Source organism: Hylaeus anthracinus, unplaced genomic scaffold (assembly GCF_026225885.1).
Source record: "Hylaeus anthracinus isolate JK02 unplaced genomic scaffold, UHH_iyHylAnth1.0_haploid 11989, whole genome shotgun sequence".
Lineage (NCBI taxonomy): Eukaryota > Metazoa > Arthropoda > Insecta > Hymenoptera > Colletidae > Hylaeus > Hylaeus anthracinus.
The window spans coordinates 16,017,858-16,038,580 of record NW_026534337.1 but is presented as its reverse complement, the minus strand read 5'-3'; the positions used below and the strand labels follow the sequence as shown (position 1 = coordinate 16,038,580).

The window sequence follows — 20,723 nt, the reverse complement described above, 5'->3', positions numbered from 1 at the left end:
TGCCTATTGACGTTCCGAGGTCCTTTTACCACGAGGAATACGCTGACGATCGACTGCTAGCAACTTCTATTTATCCTTCGCATCCCCTAGGGTCGCGGCCCTTCGGAAAAATATCGATATAAACCATACGTACATCAACGGTATGAGAAGTAGCCGATTAAGAGATATTTGTGTCTCTTCATTAATTTCTATGTATCGGCGAGCAACGAAACTTTCCCATCGACGAGCGTTATTTGGAAAGCGGACAGGTCTGTGCTACGTGTCCTTCGGAGAGGAACGCGGATCACGATCGGACAGTACGCGATCAACGAGTAACGAAACACGTCGAGTATTAACGTATATCGTTAGTTTCTAACATTGGCAAGCAAATAAAAAATTTTGAATCAAATATTGAACTGTAAAAGTGGTCGAAATTGGAGTAAAATATGCCAAACCCACCTAACTCCAAAGGGTAATTGTTTGGTATTTCTGACGCGCATTTCTGTGTACGGGGAGAGAAAGAGAAAGATGGCAATAGCGATCGAAGACGGAGAAAGAATTCGATCGCTACCGAGGTATCGAGGGCACGCGTTTCCCGATTTTGCGACTCGACGGATCGTGTCCGATCGACACGAGCCTTCGAGGCTTTAAGGTTCATTTCTCCAACCGTAGACGCTCGTGTTCGAAAATGCGTCGTGTCACGGTACGTATGGGGGAACTCGATAGAAACGGGAAGCGCGCGCCAAGAGTAAGTCTAGAAGAAAGTTTCGAGGGTCGCCTTACCGAATCAGCGTGGTGGAAGAATTCGACGAATGCCGTCGGCGAAACGTTGTGGCTCGGATACGATCGAGGGCCGCTCGATAACTGAGAATCGCCCAGCACTTTCGTCAACAACGCACAACACTTGTTCCGCGTGTGTAAACACTCGTAACGGAGTAGTCACGATATACGTATGTGACACAGATATGTACACAGAGAGACAGACCAGCAGACAGACAAACGGAGAAGACACGAGGTGGTTCGCGGTGGTCGAGTTACACCAGAGCTCGATGAACTTCTCTCGCCTGTAGGACGGCGCCGAATATTCTACGACGACTCGTTCTAGGTCCGTCACGGATGCACGCTGGGTCTAAACTAAACTAACCACCTCTGTGCACGGCACGATTCGCTCTGACCGGGCTAAATCGCGTTCGTTCCTACGAAAAATCACGATGACTCCGGAACGCAGATTCCCCGCACGAGCCGCGCACAACTTGTTTACTAGAACGCGCACCACGCCATGCCCCGTGAACGTGCGTCCGCCTCCGTGCTCCCTTCGTCCCGCGGCAAGCAAAACAAGACTGTGCGCAGTAGCCTTGCGCGCACCTTCCGGGCCATGTTCGCACGAGCCGATGTGTGCGTCGTTTGTTGTTGCCTCGTGCTCCACCAAAGAGCCTTCTTCTTCGTCTACTTTTCTTCCCCTCCCTTTCTGTCTCTTGTTCCCTCTCACCAGCCGCCTCGCACCGGTCTCTCCTTTCGGTCTATATCCGCCTCCCTCTCTCTCGCTCCTTTTCTGCGACTTGCTCGCTCTCTGCTCGCGTTCCCCCTTCTTTTCGCGAACTTCGCTGGATGCCTCTATCATTTGGGTCCACGCGATAGCTGAGATATATCGTTCGACGAGGCATAACGGTTGCGTACAATTCAACGGAGCTCGTCTTACATCTTCTACGACGCAACCACGCTCAGCCACGTAACGCGTAAATCGAGCAGGTCATCGTACCTTCGCGCTGCCACGCCGGTCCGTTTCTTCGGAAAATTCCGTGGATCGCGTCGCGATCATGCAGCGACATCTCGTCCGGACCGATAAAAAGCTTCGGTCGCGTCGGTAAAACAGTCGATCGATGCGGTGGAAATGCCGCGAAACATTTGAATCGACGATAGTCCATCAAAGAAATCGATTCCTTATTTTTTTTTTTTAACAAATTTTATTATTACATTTGGCATTACATACGGCTCCTACGAGAGAGTAGACAAAGATAAATAGATACAAATGTGTTCAAGTTAGACATCGAGACACAGAGAATAGCGTGAGGAGGCCCAGAGACATGGAAACGACGCAGACGAGCGATAGAGAATCTCTGTTGTAATTTGGACAAAGTTCTTGTTCCGTGCACCTCCTGAAAGGGAAAGAAAACGGAACGAGATGAATGCATCCTGGCCACCCTTCTTCGATCCTTAATGATTCTCACCATTTCTCGATTATTATAACGACCAATCCTGTAACGACCTTGTCTAGAAAAGTAACGATAGAGTAAACGATAGCGCTGCGTTCCGTACGAGGACCAATTATCTCCGCGGTGACGCTCAACGCAGTGACCATAGTGATCGAGCTTCCTGCTCCGATGAGAATCGCGACAACGTAAATTGTCGTCGCGTTGTTTCCCCCGAATTCCGTGATCACTGCGGAGAGTATGCCGATAAGCGTGCCCAGGAAATAACACATCTAAAAAGAACATCGACATAGATGACAACTGCGCCTTGTTAATTTTCCCTATATTCTACGAACAATGCATGTTTGTGAAATTCATGATGGACCGATCCCCCAGAACCGAGTAATTCAACGGAGGAGAGTTTAAGAAACGTACCTTTGTGCCGCACGATTTGTTTATGTACTTCAACGTTAATGCTGCCACAAAGGAGGACAAGTAAGAGACCAATGGAACAGTCGCCAAAGCCTCTTTTCCTTCGACGTCTGTTTCTTCTATGTACAATGGCAAATACACCGTGGCTAAAGTGATAAACAGCCTACTGGCCACGTACAGCATGGCCACTCTAAGCAAAATCGCTGTACCGACCCAGGTATTTCGATTGTTCCGAGAATTATCGATCAGTGTTTTGGATTCTTCGACGTTTTCTTCGTTCCTCTCGGAATTCTCTAAAAGATGTCCTTTCAAGAAGATATGGAAAAATATGGTGGCGATCAATCCGATGAACGTCAGCGTCGATACAATGTTCTGAAAGGAAAATATTCGTTAAGCCCTTTACGAGTCCCCTCGTACAAATATCTTGGGAATACAAAGACGGTCGACGCCTTTATTAAATCGCGCGAGAACACTCATTCAAGCCGCTTACCCTAAATTTATAACTGTCCTCTTGGGCCAATCGAACCACGGCCTCCTCCTTCGTGGGTAGGACTATCCACGTGACGACGAAGACTACCACCGCAGCTCCAACCTGGGCCGAATACCTGTCGGACAGTCTGAGATTATCATCGACGGCGATTGAAAACCCATAGAGTGAGTAATACTAACTAACGTTCATCTTAAAATTAATAAAACTATAACGATAAGATTCGTAAATATTTGTATGATAATTTCATTCGCTTACATCGTTAACATTGATCATTGCGGGACGCGAGAATTATTTTACCGTATGGCGGTTAAGTCCGCTCGCGCCAACGACGAGTTGGTTAGCGCGGGGATCATGGACAAATGGGAAATTTGCACCGCAGCCCAGCCAGTTTGGAACACCGCGATGCTGACTACGTAGACGAGTATGACGGCGGCATTGGACGGATCGACGAAACCACCGAAGATCACGGGGAACGTCAGCGTAACCATAAAGGAACCGATAATGTGCCACACTTTCTTTTTCCAGTAACGATCGACCAGTATTCCAAAAATTGGTGTCATAAAAGCGTCCACGATTTGTCCTTGAAAATGCAAGTAGTAGAACAATCGTTGTTTCGTTTTATTTGCAGAACCGTAGATTCGTTGGAACAAGGGAATTTACCTAGAAGCAAGAGAGCACCAGCGGCGATGGGTTCCAACGAAGCGACCCTTTGGAAGTAGATGAGAGTGTAGGAGAACCACATGGCGGCTGTGAGGTCATTGAAAATGTGACCCAACGCGTACGCGAACTTGGTCGAGGTGGCTATTTTGTTCTGCAACAGCGGCACCCGCTCCGCGTCGTTGTCCATCTTCAAGAAGAATCGATGATCCGCTTTGACGTCGATGCAACCGTCCCTGGGCGTCTTTCAGGTGAATTCTTTGCGGTTATGCGATCGATTCTTCATCTTCGGTTTTTCTTATTCTACGAAGATAATCGCTAGCGCGACGTAAAACAATATTATCATCAGCATTTCTTTCCCCGTAAAACTAACAACATTTTACATATTCGGCACAATGACGATCTATCGCGTCAGATTATTACGATCTCACTGTCGTTTATGATTTTAATTTGTTCGATGAAAAATAGCATTCGAGTTGCGTAATTTCCGCAGGTGACGTATTTTGCACATCTGTCGCTCGAAGGAAAGCGTGACTCTGTGATGCTTGTAAACGCGTTACGTGACTTTTAAGGAGTTACGGGAGCGAAGCGTCTCGAGCTAGACGTCCGGTTTGCGAAACACGAGGAGACTGTTTGAAAATATCGCTTTTGAGAGATACTACATCCGTTCGGAAGAAAATGCGCCTATGTTTCGAAAGATGGTAAGCTCTGTGCATTCCCCGGACTTGGGACGGAACATGGAACAAGGCTGTAACGTGCTTTACTTTTTTCTTTGCGTTCCGATCGAAGGTATTGGAATTAGGCAACCAGCTTTTACCATTTATGTACAAGCGACCGTGTATTTTTTTAATCCACCTGAAAGAGCATTTGCAATTTATGAGTCAGAGTCTGTTAAGAATGACCAAAACCGGTAGCTCAAAGGCTGATTCACAAATTGCGTAAAGTATCGCTGACCATCCGGTAATTAATCCGTTCAGTCATCGAGAACATACACACTTAACGAGAATCGCGAAGCGACGACATTCCCGGAGGCATCCGCGTGTTAAAAGCAATCGTCGCGCACAGCTTTCCTTTCACCTGCGGATAGATTTCCGCTTAAGGCTATACACCAGCCGGTCGAAATCTTATTAGCCTCGATGCAACTCGCGATCGATTAACCACGGGCAAAGACGGGCAAAAATTCCAAATCAGGAATAAAAAGTGACGAAACCCCGACTCGTTATTTGTTCGAAGCTACGTTCATTCAAAACACAAGTTTCACATCACAAGTCGGCAAAAGCTCTCACGTCGGCCCCCCTCACGTGTTTCAAGATACCGAATTCGATGCGCGATTACTGTCATCGAATCGGTTGCGAACTATTTGTGTATCGCGCTTGTCGCCGATCGATCGATTCCGTCGCAATCGTAAAACCACAACTGGGGAGAAAAACACGCGCGTGTCCAATAGTCATAGTCATGACAAGAAACTATCTAATCTTTTGTATAAAATGACAAACGATGTTCGCGTACGTACAGTATTCCGGTTGCGAGCGTCAGCGGGGCATGCAGCCATCCGCGGCGTGAGCACCTGAGAGACTGAACTTTCAAACACTCGCTGTTTCCCGCTTCACGGGACCAAGGATTATCGTTAAATCGACGTGCTCGATTACGATACCTCGGGATTGACTTCCGTGCGATAACCGCGTAATCTTATCCGTCCCGTAGCCGTTCATACAAAGCCAAATCGTAAAGTTTGTTCAAGTCCTAAATTTTACGTAACACCGGTGACATCTCGATATCTGCGATACGAATTTTTACCCATTATTTATTTACTTTCGTTTTATTATTAAAATAGAAAAATTTGTATTCTTCACTTGCCATTGTTCTAATTCGTTTTTTCACCGTGTATTCCATTCACTCTCCTCGTTAGACGACACGCGTCGAATGTCCACTGATGCGATTCGTTGACCAACGAAAAGAAATATATTTTCTACGATTCGGCGATTAGTTTGAGGCGAGATGTGAGCACCGTTTCGTGGCTGCTGTTGAGAAAGGTTTTTCTAGAACAGCTATACTCGCATAGAGGGTGAACGCTGGCGCGCGATCTCGAGCTCGAAAGATACCGGGCAGGTCAGCTCAGGAGCAATTCTAATGCGAGTTGGATGACGCGACTGCGGTTCGGTGCACGACCGTGATTAATACGCGTGTGGTGTGTGTCTGTGGGTGAGCGTAAGGTATCCCATGGACAGGAAAGTCTGTAATCCGAGCTCGCAAGAGAGAAACGCGGACGGGTGCGTACAGAGAGAAATCGATACGGAGCAAGTTCTTGTACGGTCTCTCGGTTAGACGGTCTTGCGAGCTACGGACGCCACGAGAGTTCGTTCACCGCCAGAGCCACGGACAACGTAAACCTTTCATTGACGTTTCTTACAAAAGTATATTTATTTTGAAGAAGTATATTTACACGTTGATTCGAAGATCAAATATATCATCGATATTAATTTCATTTCGTGGTCTTAATTTTCTGTTACGTGTGAACATTGCTTTCTTACGTATTTATGACAACGTAAATGTTATCGGTGGATTGACGTTAACGTTCAGCGATTCAAATTCAAGCGAGATTGGAAGCGCCTTACAATCGGTTATTGTTCCCTTAAAAAAATATAACAATAGAAAGAGCGCACGCTTCGTAAGACTAATTACTATACATATATATATAAAACTTCGGTATGTCTGATACGAATGACGATGAACATCTTGGCGTAACTGTTTCGAGATTGCTATATCAACCAGGAGTTTTAATAGGTACCCGTCGTAGAGAATGACGCGAAAATCAATTTGATCGACAACTGGTCGGCATGTAGAGGAACGCGTGTATCCAAGTCGTCTCCAGTCGACAACTTTAGGTCTTTCTACCTTTCCAACACCTGGACTCGGTGTTAGCCGTCGGTATTTTGCGGTGTAACCTGTGTTCTCGTGGAGGCAGCATATTCCGTGCCCTCGAATTGTCTCAAGTGAATCTGTAAATGACAGGTCTCGCTTTTACGACGTAACGATAACTGCATAGCGAGGAATATTATTATACGGTACCTGTAAATGCAAATTCACTTCTTCGGACCGACTCAAATACGGAAAGTTCCCCCCACTTTTCAGATGCGCCAACTTGGCGTTCGGGTAGCATTTGTACATCTCTTCTCTCACTGAATTCGACAAGGCGTACTCGTCGAAAACGTCTATGATAGTAACGGGCAAATGACATATCTTCTGCGGCTGCACGTAACAGTTTACGCAATTTATCGTTAACCGAGACGCCAATTCCGCTTGAGTTAAGCTCTCCAGCTGCGAACGTGAAATGATTTTAAATACTCGCGAATCTCTTTGAGTAAAAATAGTACGTAAGCACAATTTACCCTCTCCACCATAAAATCTATGGCTTCCACGATCTCTCCATCGACTTTCTGCGTCACGAAATTTCCCATCAGCATTTTCTTCAACACCAACGACGGTAGAATCCAAAACCTACGATTCGAATTGATTAGCGATAGTTACGCGCAAAACAATTGCGATAACGTATCGCGTTGCGTTGTTCGTTCGCTTATCTCGCACAGACCGACCAAACGTGCGCTGAAACTCACGTTAAAGTGGTTCGAGCGTAGCGTACAATTATTTCATAAAAGAATAGCGCACTTACACTGCAGCTGAATCATTGTAACTAAACACCGAGGTGTCTGTAAACGTATTGCAGAGCACCAACGACACTACTCTGGGACAGTGGGCGTTAACTTCGGTAAACTTCTGTGCCAGGAATCCGCCTGAATATAAATATCTCGATTAAAGTTACGCGTTCAAACGTTCGACGGGTTTATCCGACTTCGATATTTCGGTTTGTCCGTACGTTCTGACCTAATGAAGCTCCAAACAGGTGCACCTTGTCTAGTTCCATGTAATCCAAGAGTTTTCGAAATCCGTCGCACCATTCCTTAACGTTCCAATAAACCGGTGATTCGGCCTAAAATAATATTCATATGTTATCATAGATTTATTTATCCGTCGCACCGTCCGCGATACGTACCGATATGATTCTGTATCCTTTGGCCGCCAAGCCCAATATTTGTTTGAAGAAAATGTCCGCCGTTCCGCTAACCGGTGGAAGACATATTAAGGGGCACTTTATGGTTTTTGGACTGGAGTCGTATACCTTCCATCCCTGAAACGAACAAAACAATTATCTAGTTTAAGAACAGAGTTTCCAAATCTGCATTAGATTCCAAAATTCAAAATGGCGAATCCTGGATGGCCGTCGCGAGCATCGATATAATACACGTTCGTTGTAAATGTATTAGATATCTATTCTTCTTGTTATAAGTGGCTAAATTTACTTTAATTGTGAATGATAATAAACACCCTAAAAAAAAATATCAAACTTGAAATCGTTCATTTTATACGAACTTCTTTTGTTCTTCAAGAAAATACGCGCATGTCTATCGCAGAATACATGAAATTCGAGACTTTGTCGGGGAAAATAGTTGTTATTGAACGGGTTTGTCCAATCCGCATAATCCAGAACATCTGGTCGTATTGTATTATTGTAACCGTTGATTTATTGACGTCCTCGAACTGGAGACTTGTTTACATAGTCTGCAGTTACAAGGTGAAACTAAGGAAATTTATTGTAACATTTGAAGAAGAGGACGCAGAGGATATTTTCTTTGAATTCTCTTTCACTCGAGCGTTAAAGGCAACAGCGGACCTAAGAAGATCAGGAAAACAGGCCTAACGTACAGCGCATCACGTCCTTTCGCATACGAGGGGACTAGGGGCTTTTATAGGGACTTTTCTCGATGACCCTGGGTTAGGTTTGGTTAGGTCTGGCAAACACGGCACAGAGTAGTCGTCCATAAAAACCACTCTGTGATCGCGTGTTGTGATTCTCGAGAGTGATCTCGTCGAGCTAACCCGTTCCAATTTAAAAATCCCACCGTACATACGATCGAAATCGAAAAAATGAAATAAATTTTACCTTAGTGCCATCGACGTCAACGATAATTTTCCTGAGCGGGACGGAACTCCGAAAGCTTAGGTACTCTTGCGATCGAGACAGCTCGCTCGAGCACGACATTTTTTTTTTGTGCGTCGCTGTTGATCCCACGGTTTATCGTTGTAGCACGATATCTAGAAACAGACAAAGAGCGAAAGGAATGATATACGAGGGTTGTTCGAAAATTTTTGTTTGGTCGAAATAATCACAAGACGGACAAAGATTCACTTGCGTTAGGAGAATGTACAGTGATTAGAGGTAGTTGCTCGATGTTACGCGTTAAACCTACCTCAAGATCAGTTTACAACATTAATGATTCTCTTTGTGCTGTGGCTCCTAGCAGACATTCTCGAGGATCGTAGCGTTCGTTGACAAATAATCAAATTATCCAGTAACCTCGAAGGTCAAATCACATTAATAGCACTCGTCCGCGAAAATATACTCACAGCGTCGACGAGTTTACGTCCTCTTCCGATCATTGTCGTACGTTATCTTCCATACTTCGCGTGGATTTGTCGCATTATTATCGAGAATGGTACTGCGCGTGCGTATAGACTACCATGAGTCTCTTGCTGTGCAAGGTTGCAGGTTGCAGTGTAACTTTATCCAGCTTCGCTTTCGATAATACCACAGAAGCATAGAGCAGAAATAGACCTTTCACCACAGACCGAGCATAGGATACGCTGGCCTTTCGATCGATCTATCGCTCTTATTTATAGGTTTTATTAACACAGATAAGGGTTTTTTTTAGCGTTCAGTGATCCATAATTAAATGTAGAAATAACAGAACATTATCGTACACGTCGAACGCTTACGGGATTTCATTTATTTTCATGGTTTAAAGTATTGTTCCAGGTTCGTCGCCATTGCTTCAGAAATCATTTTTAAATCTGTATCTCGGACGCGCGTTAACGGGGCAAGAAACGGTATCGCCATCTCGCGGCGGGTACAGAACTAATTTTTGGACTTACGGTGAGGACCTCTATCGGGAAAACGTCCAAGTTTGTCGTAAAATAGTTCCCGAATGATATCGCTAGATGGCGCCACCAATTGCTGGTTACCGTCATTTCTTTTACCATTTACTTTATTTTATTTCTTCAGTAGATTCTTGACGTAGGAAATCTTGCATTCTTCGTTTGTCACGCTGTAAAACTTAGCACGTATGTAAATAATAACAAAATATAAAGATAACTTTAGCGTCGGTATTTTCAAGATGAAGTGGCGCCGTCTGGCGGCAAAAAAGGTGAACTATTTTACGACAAACTTGGACGTTTTCCCGACAGAGGTCCTCACCGAAAGTCCAAAAATTAGTTCTGTACCCGCCGCGAGATGGCGATACTGATTCTTGCCCCGTTAACGCGCGTCGGGGTTGTATATAGATAAAGATTTGAATACGATTATATTTACAAGAAATAGGAATAATTCCAAACAGTTTACTTAGCGTTATCGATCACTGCGAACGAGGACTGCATTGTTTCGGCCGAATCTGTCCTGTTGGAAGAGTGCCGTTGTTAATCAACGATAAACGAGGTCTTGAAAATTTAATAAGGAAAACGAGGAAGTTTGCACGAAAGGTTCCTCGCTAAATATTGTCTTCGTTTAGCAATCCTGTCGTAAGTATTTGCGCAGCAGGGTTACGCATGGGCTGCCGCGGCAAATATTTGCACAGCCCGCAAAGGAGGGTCGCAACCACCGACTCATGCAGGGGTGTGGCATCGCTACTCTCTAAGGTACAAGTGTATTCGTAAGTGTTCGATATACACCCCGAATACCTCTCTACCAACCTACCATCCGCAAGATTAACGATCCCGACGCTTTCATGGTATTGCTTCGGGGATATTCGCAGCTCGGTTTCCCGCCCTCTTTCTCATTTCCAACCCCGCCATCTCCACCGTTTCGGAATTTTCCTACCGTCCCCCCCCCCCCCCCCCCTCCCCAAACCTTAGTCAACCCTCGATAGTTCTTATATTAAAAAAAAAAAAAAGATTCGAAACGTTCGAACCTTCTGGATATCAATTCAAGGGTGCAGCGCCGAACGCACGAATGGACGCTGCTTTGCTACTTTGGTATATATTAGCGGACCTGTCAGTCAAGAAAAGAGGGCGACGGTTGATTTTTTCACCCCCTCGTTGTCGACGTTCAGGAGACGTCCAAGCTCAAACGCAAGCGCAGGGAACCGTCCCGTCTGGAATTCGTTTAATTTCGCACGTGGAGCAACAAGAGAACGGTTCCTCGACGATCGCGCGGAAAACAAAAGTCACGCCGACTATTGGTCGTCCGCTCGTAAATTACGCGTTACCTTTTTGCAGAGTATTATATTCTTTATTTATTACTTTCGATTCCACGAGGATTGACGCCGCTCGAAGAAAATGTTCAGTCACGTACCTTCTCCCGTTTTATCCCTCTGTCGCGCAACGCGCGAGGAGAATGAGCGTTTTGTCGTTGGATCGACGAATGCCTTCAGCGTTTTAATTCCTCGACGTTTTTCCGCACGGCGAACGACTCACGATAATTAACCGCGATTCATGCACCTATAAAGCGATCCATCCGCGGGCATTTATCAAGCGCGATTAATCGAAGCTTTCCATGGCCGCGAGTACGAAATACTCGGCGTTTACATTGGCGTAGGCTCGAGTCATTAATAACCGATACCGAGAGCCTTCGTTCCTGTCCCGCGTTAATTCGACGTATCGAATCGAACGACACACCGGCTCGCTCGTTAATCTTCTTCCCCAATCCGTCACTCGAAGCGATTTATTTAAGGAACGAATGCACGCGCGTTGTCTCTCTTCCCTCCCTACCCCTCCGACGCTTTATTAGGCTTCTTTTGCGACTCGCGCGAAACCGAACGTACCGGCTAAACTTAATTAATGCGAGCGCGACATTGGCGACGATACGAGACCGATGAAATATCGTCGCGAGGACGGCCCGTTGAATATTCCGTCTCGCGTTATTTTCAGCGTCGCGAATGTCGCACAGAAGTTTTGCCACTCGTACAACTCGATACGTCGATGCTGTTTCACGAATAATGGCAGGAGATTACCGTATCGTTCCAGTCCTTGTGTCCTTAAGATCACCGACGGGTCTATATCTATCAGGACCTGGAACTAACGATCAGGATGAATCAAAAATTTGTTCCAATTTTACTTCGTTCCTTCCGTGTCAGCTACCTCGTTAAGCTTCTCGATCCAGCTATCATCTTTTCCGATCAACGGCGTTAACACGAGTGGGTGTTGAAGCTTTAACGAACACCCGAGAGAGCCTAAATTTTTCGAAACCTGCGATAGCACCGTATCGCTCCTATTACCGAAAGGTTAACTGCGCGAGGATTTTAGAGCACGGCTATAAATACCTGTAATAAAGCGCGCGATCATTAATCTTCGACGGTAATTTCGGTTTGCAGTGGCGACATTCACCGTCTCCTTTGCTCTCCTTTCCTGGTTCCTCGTCATCCCCGGCATCCCTTACGCCTCGCCCTCTCCTCGTCTCTCTCGCGCATGGAACACAGTGGTTCCTTCTCGTTCTCGCACTTTCTAGGATAATTAATGGTCCTAAAAGCGATCTACTCACGGTTCTCTCGTTTCGGGGCAATCATTCTCAGTTTCGCTCGCCACCGCCCTCGCCGACACCCCGAACCCGTCCTCCATTTCTTCGAGCACGGATTAAAAGGTTACACCACGCCGGATACGTGAAACAGCGAGTCGCGAACTGAATCTCCGGCAAGAAAACGTTCAGTTGTCGATGATTCCAGTTGCGATACGGGGTGGAAAAACGTGGAACGTTTTCGAAAGTTCGCGACAAGTTTCGTCCAACGGTTGAGGATTACCGTCGACTGAAGGAGTTAGGTGTGAAAGAAAGAGGGGAACTTGGATGAATTTGCATAGACGGTCCAGGTGCCGCGGCGTCTTCGGCCACTCTTCGCAGCCGTCGATCTCTAATTATCTGGAAACAGGAAAAAACCACCGGCCTCCCATCCCTCTCCCTTCCGTCCCCCCATAATATACGAATATTTTCATGACAATCGAGCGACGCCGACGGAGAGGTGCGTCGGGAGATGTTTGCCGGGCATTATCTCACCTTGGCTAATTCCTTCGGCGCAAGTTGCTCGCTCAGCTTCCCGATCCATCGGCAACTGCCCTCTCCTCTCTCCTTCTGCCTCGGCGTTCCGCGCGTTCTCTCTTCGTTCGCGTACACTGAATACGGAAGCGACGAAAGCTGGAATTTCCGGTTGATTCGGCACGCTAACGATGGGGTGGTTCAACACCCCGTCGGGACCACGAAGGACTTACGCGACGATCCCCCCATTGTCAACCTTTTTGCCGCAATCTGCTCGTCGATTTGCACAATAATGGACACGCACCGGCGGACACCAAATTAGCGGAGAGAAGCCGTTGAATCGCTCGCGCGAACGCGCCATCCTCGACCAAACTTTGACGCGATTTCTTCGACTTTGATCGTCCCGATGGACGCGCGTCGATACTCGTTCAAACTTTACGGATACTCCATGGTTCGGTGGCGCGCAGACACGCAGGTTTCCCTCGGGTGATGATACAGAGTCGAAAGTTCGAAAGCCATGAATGGAAGAAGATGAGATCGACTGGAAAGGGAAACACACGAGTAACCAAAAATGACCAGAGTAAAAATAATGGTAACAAGGTGAAAGTAGACGTAGCGAAAGGCAGAGGAGGACAAAAGAGAGAGAGAGAGAGAGAGAGAGAGAGAGAGAGGGAGAAAACGAGAAATGCGAGGAAACGAAGGCGAGGGAATTGATCGCGTTCCAAGAAACCGACTCGTCTAGAAACGGAATCGACTGGCTCGGAAGGTATAATAAAGCGAGATCATTTGCATTATTCTAATGGCTGGCTAGGTTCCACGTACGGTTCTGCGATTTCTCTGACTATGGAAACGAAAATCCTCGAAACGCGATACCGATTTCGTTGGATCCGGCGATTCGTCGACGGCGAAAAAGTGAGCGATCGTATGCTGGTAATTGGACGTCGCAGTCCCAGATACTCGCGGGCCGATTCCATGAACAGAAAACCTTTCCAGTCCGAATATCCGTTCTTCCATCAATATTTAAACGTGGCTAACAAGATGGCGGTGAGCGCGCCACTCGGATGGGCTATAAAATAGCGATGGAGCCCCGTAATGGGTAACTTGCGTTCTTGCTATGTTCTCGTACGGCGACTCGCATCTATGTGTCGACGACGTACACGTTAGAGAGGAACGACGACGCAAGGTGAGAGAGGCAGAGACGTGCACGATTTTCATAGGTGAAACGTAGGAAGGAAGAGCAAACGGATGAGCCTCGTGACCAGGCGCAGGCCTGAGAATTGTCAATCGAAGGTGCCAAGAAACGAGAGAACGTCCCGAGGTGCGGCTTCTCAAACATCCTTCCTATGTATTAGAGAGTCTTCCAGTGCAATTACTGTCATGAAAATGTTTTTACTTTTTCCATAAAGTTTCTATTTTTTTTGTTTTAACGATTTGCTGAGTAATTAATGCTTAGCGGATTAGAAACCCGAGATAACCCGAAATCGGTGATAATGGCATGTATTTGCGGGGCCGTCGAAGGTCGTACGACAGTCCCTGGTCATGATTTAATTCCGGAAACTCGGGTTAATCCTCTCGTCCTTCGGTTAATGTGCTTGGGGATTCCGTAATGCGACGAAAGTCGGTGCCCTCGCGGTTACTTCGGCTTTGCTGTCTCAATTTTTCGATTACGTCCGAGCATACGGGCGGACGCGCCTCGTACACGTGCGCGCACTACGTGGTTTGACGTCCTAGCCGTCGTTGCCGGCATAATTTATGCGAGTTCGGTACGAAATTGATAACAACGTGAACTTCGTACGGAATACGTCGAGGGAACGTTGACTCTCTCGCGATAATTACCTGCGCCCAGAACTTGGTCGCGGAACCTAACCGAAACATCTGATCCAGGGACCTTTCGTTCTGCAGAAACGGCTCGCATGGTCGAGCGACGAAGCTATAGGTAGGTTTTATTGCGAGCACTCCTATAAAATTTTGGAAATCGTAACGGTTCAAATCGGAACGAGCGAGGTCGAGTGGAACCGTCGGTAGGTCTGGTGACCTTCCGAGAAATATCGTAACGGACAATGACTACCCACCGCCGCGAAGATTCGCATGGCCGATCGGTTCCTACCGGTGGCTCGGATGCTCGAACGAATCGGGCAACGCTTTGCTGAATGTCTTGATATTATACGAACGTAGTCGTCGTCGAATTGAACTTAACCGAAAAGGAAGACGGTGGAAAGGTTAAAAGGAGGTATCCCGTACGTTAAATTACGGTGTAGTAAGAGGCGGTCGTACAGTGATTCGCAGAGGTTTATTCGCAGCGATCGTTTCCCTTTCCAATTTCGAGGATATCGGTGGATCGTTCGGGCTAAACAACGAGCAAGCTTTTCTTGCTCCCGGTCGATATTTCCTCGGCTCGGCCAACCGAGCGAAATCGTAAATCGCAAGGAGTAAATCGTGCATCGTCCGTGGCGTGCAATTATCTCGCGGTTGGTCCGCGAGGTCACAGGGGCGGATCTTAACTGCGGCTCGGCTCGTTCCTCGCGTAGATCCATATACCCTTATAAAGGATCGCGTTTGTAAATCATAAAATTCGCAGTTTCACACGGTCTCGACTTCGCCCAGCCCTTCGTCCCTTTCGCCCCTCCGCCCCCGCGAGTCGGAGAGCCCTCTCCGCGGGCTGCAATTACCTGCAATTTGTACTACGAGCACCGTATACGCCATCTTGGCTGTGTATGTGACGTGAGCGCATGCAGATGCGCGCGTACAAACGCGCGGGAGAGACGCCGAGAACCGGAGGACGAGACGAAACTGGAAGAAGAGAAGCTGCGCGAACCAACCCCGAGGGAAAAAAGAGGAGCGCGAACTGGAGAGAGGGAGAGAGAGCTCGAAACGAGAGCGGACGAAAGGGAGCCGAAAGATGGATACGTTGACCGGGTATTCGGGTATTTATTTATTTATGATAATAAAATTTGTAGTGAATTGTAACGCTAACAAATACATTTCCTTTTTTTTATATTACAAGCGAATATTTTTATCACAGAGACACGCCGGAAGTTTTCCGAGCTCTCATTTTCACGCCTCGTAAATATAACACGACGAAAGAAAAGAAATAGTAGAAAGACGAAGAAAGACGTCTATACGACGACTCTTTCATCGCGCGATAGTAACCAAGGTTTCTTTGGTCGAAGCGCGTTATTTTTGTATCGCGAAACCTGATCTTGCACCTCGGAAAAGGAGTGGAGAGGGTGTCGTGACGATATCGAAGGAGGATCTTTCATAGCGCGGTATCGTTCCAAAGGATCATCGCAATCACGAACAATTGCCGGCTTCCTTGCGCCGTTGTGTTTTCCGGATGGCACACGAAGCGGTAACGAAAATCACGCGGAGAATCGCAATTTCCGCGGTAAAAAAAAAAAAAAAAAAAAAAGAAATAAAAAAAAATGGAGGAATACAGACATCAATCTGCATGGATGTCGACTACGCTCCCGACGTTATCGTTGCAACGATCGACGTAATGGCACCGCTTAATAATTGATTCGCGCGCAGGGAGAATGGACGTTGAAATAATTTATTATAAAGCATCGGTTTGGCTAGGTTTGCCTAGGCAGAGTGCGTGCACGCATGCCTCGGAGCCAGGTATCGCGAGGAGATCCCAGGATACAACGGAAGCGGGAACACGGTCGCCAGGGGAAATCCCGTGCGACCGCACCGAAAATCACCGTCTCCAGGCTCGGGTTCGCAGCGCAGGGGTCGTTATCCGATAGGGTGCGCGAAAAAGGAGGAATGCTCTCAAGAGGGGGTTCGCGGGATAAGGAGAGCGTAAGGGAGAAGCTCGACGAGGGAAAAAGAGGAAATGCGAAGAGGGAGGTGTCGATACCGGGCGTGACCATCGGTCTACCGCCTACCGCAACCCGATACGCGGTGCAAGCCGACGGCGTTGGCGTCGTAGGCCTCCGCCCACGGAACGCGATTCCGCCTGCCTGCTCGTCCTGTCCGCCAGCGAACGCTCCAACGCTCGAACCCTCTTCCGAAGCGTGAGCGAGTAGAGGGGATTGCGAACCGCGAGCGAGCCTTCCAAGCGTCAGATCGCAAGGGGACGCGAGTGTGCGCGCGTCAACTCCGTCGTCCGCCGTTTCATCGTTCTTATCTATCGGTCAGTTTTCGCTCAGTTTCGCCAGGATCGGTAACCGTTGGTTTCTTCGCTCGCGTTCGCAGTCTTCGAGCGACGGTTTCGCGGGACGCGATGTCGAGCAGAGTCCGAGAGAACAAATCGTCGCGCGCGTAATTCTCGTATCGATAATTGCTCGTTCGCGTCTCGTTCGAGCATCTCGCGAGTCGCGACACACCCGTTCGTCCTCGTGTTCTGTTCCTTCTCTGTTGTCTCACCCTCCCCCCTTTCCCAGCCAAGAAGTGTCTTCTCTAGATCCTTCTCCCCACTCCTACCCATCCATCCTTCCTTCCTTCCTTCCTTCCTTCCTTCCTCCTGGAAGTGTCAGTCCCTTTCGGTATCGCGGTGTGCGCACACGATTCGATTACGTACGATTACAACCGCGTACGCGTCGTTCGATGCTAAACTTTCCATCTTTTTTTCTTGTGTGCTACTGTGTATCTCCCGCGATCGGCGGCGTTCGAACGTTCGCGGCAGAGGAAGCTTGCACGCATGTCAGCCACCGAGCGCGCCGCGTGTGCTTCTTTCACCTTGGTGTGACAGCTCCGAAACGTTAAACAGGAAGAGTATACGTCGCCGACGGTGACAACCAAGAGGAGCTTTGTGAAGACCGTGGCTGACCGCTGAAAACGACTGCTCGTTTCGCGGGAGAGAGACGTATCCGGAAGCATGGACAACTCGGTAAAAAGTGCTTGCTCGCGGTGCCGATGATACGTGGTTTGAATCGCGTTGTCTTTACCGGAAAGACGACCACTTACCGACCGAGTCGATATTAATCCTTCTTTCGTGGCACGTGTGATTTTCGCGACTTCGATATCGGCCAGTGCGTTGCAAAAAAACGTAAGGTCGTCCGGTCGTGGTTTCGTTCTTTCGGTTCTCGGCCCTCGGTCTCGTCGGTCGCGTTCCTTCTCGACGGCTAGATTTCGTTTTTTCAACACGATCAAAGCCTAGAGCAAGAACATTCGGACGCTGACGAACTTCGACATCGTGCCGCCAGTTCTTCCCGATAAAGAGAATACGCGTTTTGTCAGCGTGCTCGGCTGTGGGGGTGTATCTCGTGTCGTGGCGACCGCATTCGCGGATAAAGCAGCCAAAATTCGGGTGAAGAACAGAGAACCGTTACCATCCTACGCGATGGAAATGAGCGACGAGTACCAGGACATGGGAAATCCCGGCGGAGGGGTGGCGATGGCGAACATGCCCATTGCCCACCATCGGCATACGCCGGACAGCCCAATGGTGAGTCTTTTTCTTGCTCTTTATTTTCCTACGACTTCTATTACGAGCTCGGTATTGCTCGAACGATGCGGTGTTCTGGGTTAAGCAATCGCAAATATTTGAACGGTATTGTACAGTGAGTCACAGGCTCTATATTATTAGAACTAAATGGCATATAGGAATGTTATCGATAAATGCACGCATTTCATCGATTAAGTTTTCGAAAACTAACGATCGAATACAAGAAAAATACGGTACAAGTATAGGAACGATATACTTATGTCGGAAACATTTAGAGTGTCGATAGACGTCGCGCTAAAATACTGTTCGCGTTCAATGTCCACTGTACGAGTACAAATATTTTTGCGATTGTTAGCGTGTCTATAATTTATTTACGTTCTTACTTTTGTTACGTTGGACATTTATAAAAAGGTGTTAATCGAATATCATTCGAATTATTAGTTACTATATTAACCATTATCTAATTAAGAATGTTACCCGTAACATTGCAGCTGTCATATGCCTATATTAGAAGTTTGTGATTTTTATACGAATCTCGGGACTTTGTTCTCCAGGTTTTGTTTTCTTTTTTAAGACAATTCGTGGAAACTAGAGAGGTGATCGATTCACGCTTCGACGATCGTATACGTAAATACACGTTGCGAAGCAAAATTTTTGTTTGCCGTTCCAAGAAATGCGAAGGACTCGTAGACTTCGACTCGTAACAGGACGGGAAATAATGACGTTGGTGTTATTAGTTGCTCAACGATCGATAAAACTGCCTGACAATGGAGAACAGTCGCGTGGTTAAGTATTTATGCCGAGCGTCAGTGAAAATACAGCGAATGGTGCGATCTGCCAGAAGGGCGGCACAGTTTACAAACATTGTCAGTTTCATTGTTTCGTTCGCAGCTTGGAACGCGGTTTTTTTTTTACGTATCGTGGCCTCGAATTTTATGCATGTGTCTAACATTCTTGATATAAAAGTCACATTTGATCTGTTTATAGCGCCGTAGAGACTACGATTGAATCGATAACCGGTAAACGTTATGAGCGAAATTCCAGCGCGTTCGGAAATCGGTTTATTCGTAATCCGAGATCTCGTTTAGTCGAATTGAGAGAACGGTGCAATGCGCGTGAACCGTTTGTTCTCGGCTTGTAAATATTAACTGTCGACACCACTCAAGGGTTAATTAGTTAAGAAGAATTAGTCGATTACCTAATGCTCGAGTCCGTCCTGAAGCCGTTTGCGTTCCAAGATCAACGGTATCTTTGGTTGTAGGTATCGCGAATTAAGTTCTATCGAACAAGAAGACACGTAGATCGTTTTACCAGTCGAATTAGCGTTGTTGTTGTTGGCACGCGTGTCCATGGTCGATTTAGTCTTCAACAACACCCTTTGACGACAGTCTTGGCCCACGCTACGGTTCTCGATTTTCTTCCAGCGGTCTACGTCAATTCTCGTGCTGTTCCGCGTAATTGCATTCGCGTGATGTGGTAACACGATAATTGAAGTTTGTTACGCGTTCGGGATGATAAACATAAGAATAATATTTCAAAGTTTTAAAGGCCGCGGCTTTACATCGAATAGTTTTCCATTCGATCGACGATGTCCCATGACGTCATTTAATATTCATCGGCCGGCGTGACGTTACGCCTGTATCGATGACAAACGGAAGCCCGATATATTTGTCGGGTGTACTCTTGTTTTCCGGAGTGCCGCTGACGTCATTCGTGAAATATGTAAAATATCGGTTGTTTGCCGAGGAATTTGAGCAGAGTATCGTCCGCGATCGTTAAGCTCTGTTTGATGAAAATTGTCCGTCGAGATAAATTTTATCGCGATTGATCCTCAAACGAAGAAACGAGAACCGGTAAATTATGAGTCAATACCTTATCCTACATAAATGTTCCGTCGATCGCGATTTACGCCGATGGAAACGTCTAATTACGCTCGTTCGGCGCGGCACGAATCGCGATAGAGGCGTTGTCAGTCTCTATCTCTGTCATTTCCTATAATAAAATCGGAGCGTTGAAATTTCTATCGCGTCCGAGCATCGGATGCTAAAGCATTTTATACCTCGGCTCGTTTTACCGGGGCACCGGCGATCCTATTAGAAAAGTTTCGAATAATAATAACCCGTACCAAAGCATATCTCGGCCTCGTCTGCTCCCTGTTAATAGATCATTCGGCCGAGATCCAGGAAGCCTCGCGCTCTCGATCGTTGCCTCGACATGTTCGGTTCGCGCGTAACGGAGATGATTCGTCATTCCGACATTCGATATAAATAATTTCAATCTATTCTAAATTATTAGAGAGATAGTATTGGGATGGCGCAAAAATAGTTTCGTATTTTAGCTGTCAACTTTGACAAATGCCGTGACTCAGCTCAGAGCGAAGCGTACATTAATGAAAAACGCGCAATATTTGTTATCAAAATGGTAGAACACAACCTGCGCTTTTAAATTGCATGTAATACACCATTGTATAGAAACTGATACAGATCCTGATATAGGATTTCATTCAATTTTGTT

The 20,723-nt window shown here is 46.9% G+C and overlaps 3 protein-coding genes across 8 annotated transcripts in view; 1 reads left to right on the top strand and 2 right to left on the bottom strand.

Annotated features, from left to right (window-relative positions):
• Nucleotides 1-1,920: 1,920 nt before the first annotated feature.
• Nucleotides 1,921-6,007, bottom strand: LOC128887491 (major facilitator superfamily domain-containing protein 12-like). Of its 4 annotated transcripts, none has more exons than XM_054143464.1 (7): nucleotides 5,605-6,007; nucleotides 3,751-4,050; nucleotides 3,388-3,670; nucleotides 3,091-3,205; nucleotides 2,604-2,972; nucleotides 2,208-2,461; nucleotides 1,921-2,135 (listed from the first exon to the last, which is right to left on the bottom strand). In XM_054143464.1, exons 2-7 carry the CDS (start codon nucleotides 3,935-3,937, stop codon nucleotides 2,015-2,017), a joined length of 1,329 nt encoding a protein of 442 aa, XP_053999439.1. In that variant the 5' UTR covers nucleotides 3,938-4,050; nucleotides 5,605-6,007; the 3' UTR covers nucleotides 1,921-2,014. The 4 variants fall into 4 exon arrangements, with proteins under 4 accessions (XP_053999439.1, XP_053999438.1, XP_053999437.1 ...); XM_054143463.1 differs by lacking the exon at nucleotides 5,605-6,007 and adding an exon at nucleotides 5,261-5,398; XM_054143462.1 differs by lacking the exon at nucleotides 5,605-6,007 and adding an exon at nucleotides 4,958-5,098.
• Nucleotides 6,008-6,146: 139 nt separating this feature from the next.
• On the bottom strand, nucleotides 6,147-8,893 carry LOC128887515 (maspardin-like). Its single transcript, XM_054143507.1, has 7 exons — nucleotides 8,747-8,893; nucleotides 7,799-7,933; nucleotides 7,630-7,735; nucleotides 7,418-7,538; nucleotides 7,137-7,245; nucleotides 6,817-7,065; nucleotides 6,147-6,746 (listed from the first exon to the last, which is right to left on the bottom strand). The coding sequence occupies exons 1-7, from the start codon at nucleotides 8,843-8,845 to the stop codon at nucleotides 6,666-6,668; spliced, it is 900 nt and encodes a 299-aa protein (XP_053999482.1). The 5' UTR covers nucleotides 8,846-8,893; the 3' UTR covers nucleotides 6,147-6,665.
• Nucleotides 8,894-16,223: 7,330 nt separating this feature from the next.
• The window catches only part of LOC128887477 (protein dead ringer homolog), an 83,484-nt gene continuing 78,984 nt past the window's right edge, over nucleotides 16,224-20,723 (top strand). For all 3 annotated transcript variants that reach the window (XM_054143430.1, XM_054143429.1, XM_054143428.1), the window contains exon 1: nucleotides 16,224-18,209. In XM_054143430.1, coding sequence (XP_053999405.1) covers nucleotides 18,105-18,209 — 105 coding nt within the window. In that variant the 5' untranslated portion in view covers nucleotides 16,224-18,104. The remainder of the gene's footprint in view (nucleotides 18,210-20,723) is intronic.

Excerpts from the sequence above, each read along its gene's own strand:
- LOC128887491 (XM_054143464.1), bottom strand. The coding sequence starts at position 3,937 with ATGGACAACGACGCGGAGCGGGTGCCGCTGTTGCAGAACAAAATAGCC. Across the intron at positions 2,462-2,603 it reads ACAAATCGTGCGGCACAAAG|ATGTGTTATTTCCTGGGCAC; the intron begins GTACGTTTCTTA and ends TGTTCTTTTTAG. Across the intron at positions 2,136-2,207 it reads GTTATAATAATCGAGAAATG|GAGGTGCACGGAACAAGAAC; the intron begins GTGAGAATCATT and ends TTTCCCTTTCAG.
- LOC128887515 (XM_054143507.1), bottom strand. The coding sequence starts at position 8,845 with ATGTCGTGCTCGAGCGAGCTGTCTCGATCGCAAGAGTACCTAAGCTTT. Across the intron at positions 7,736-7,798 it reads AAGGATACAGAATCATATCG|GCCGAATCACCGGTTTATTG; the intron begins GTACGTATCGCG and ends ATATTATTTTAG. Across the intron at positions 6,747-6,816 it reads AAGTGAATTTGCATTTACAG|ATTCACTTGAGACAATTCGA; the intron begins GTACCGTATAAT and ends TGTCATTTACAG.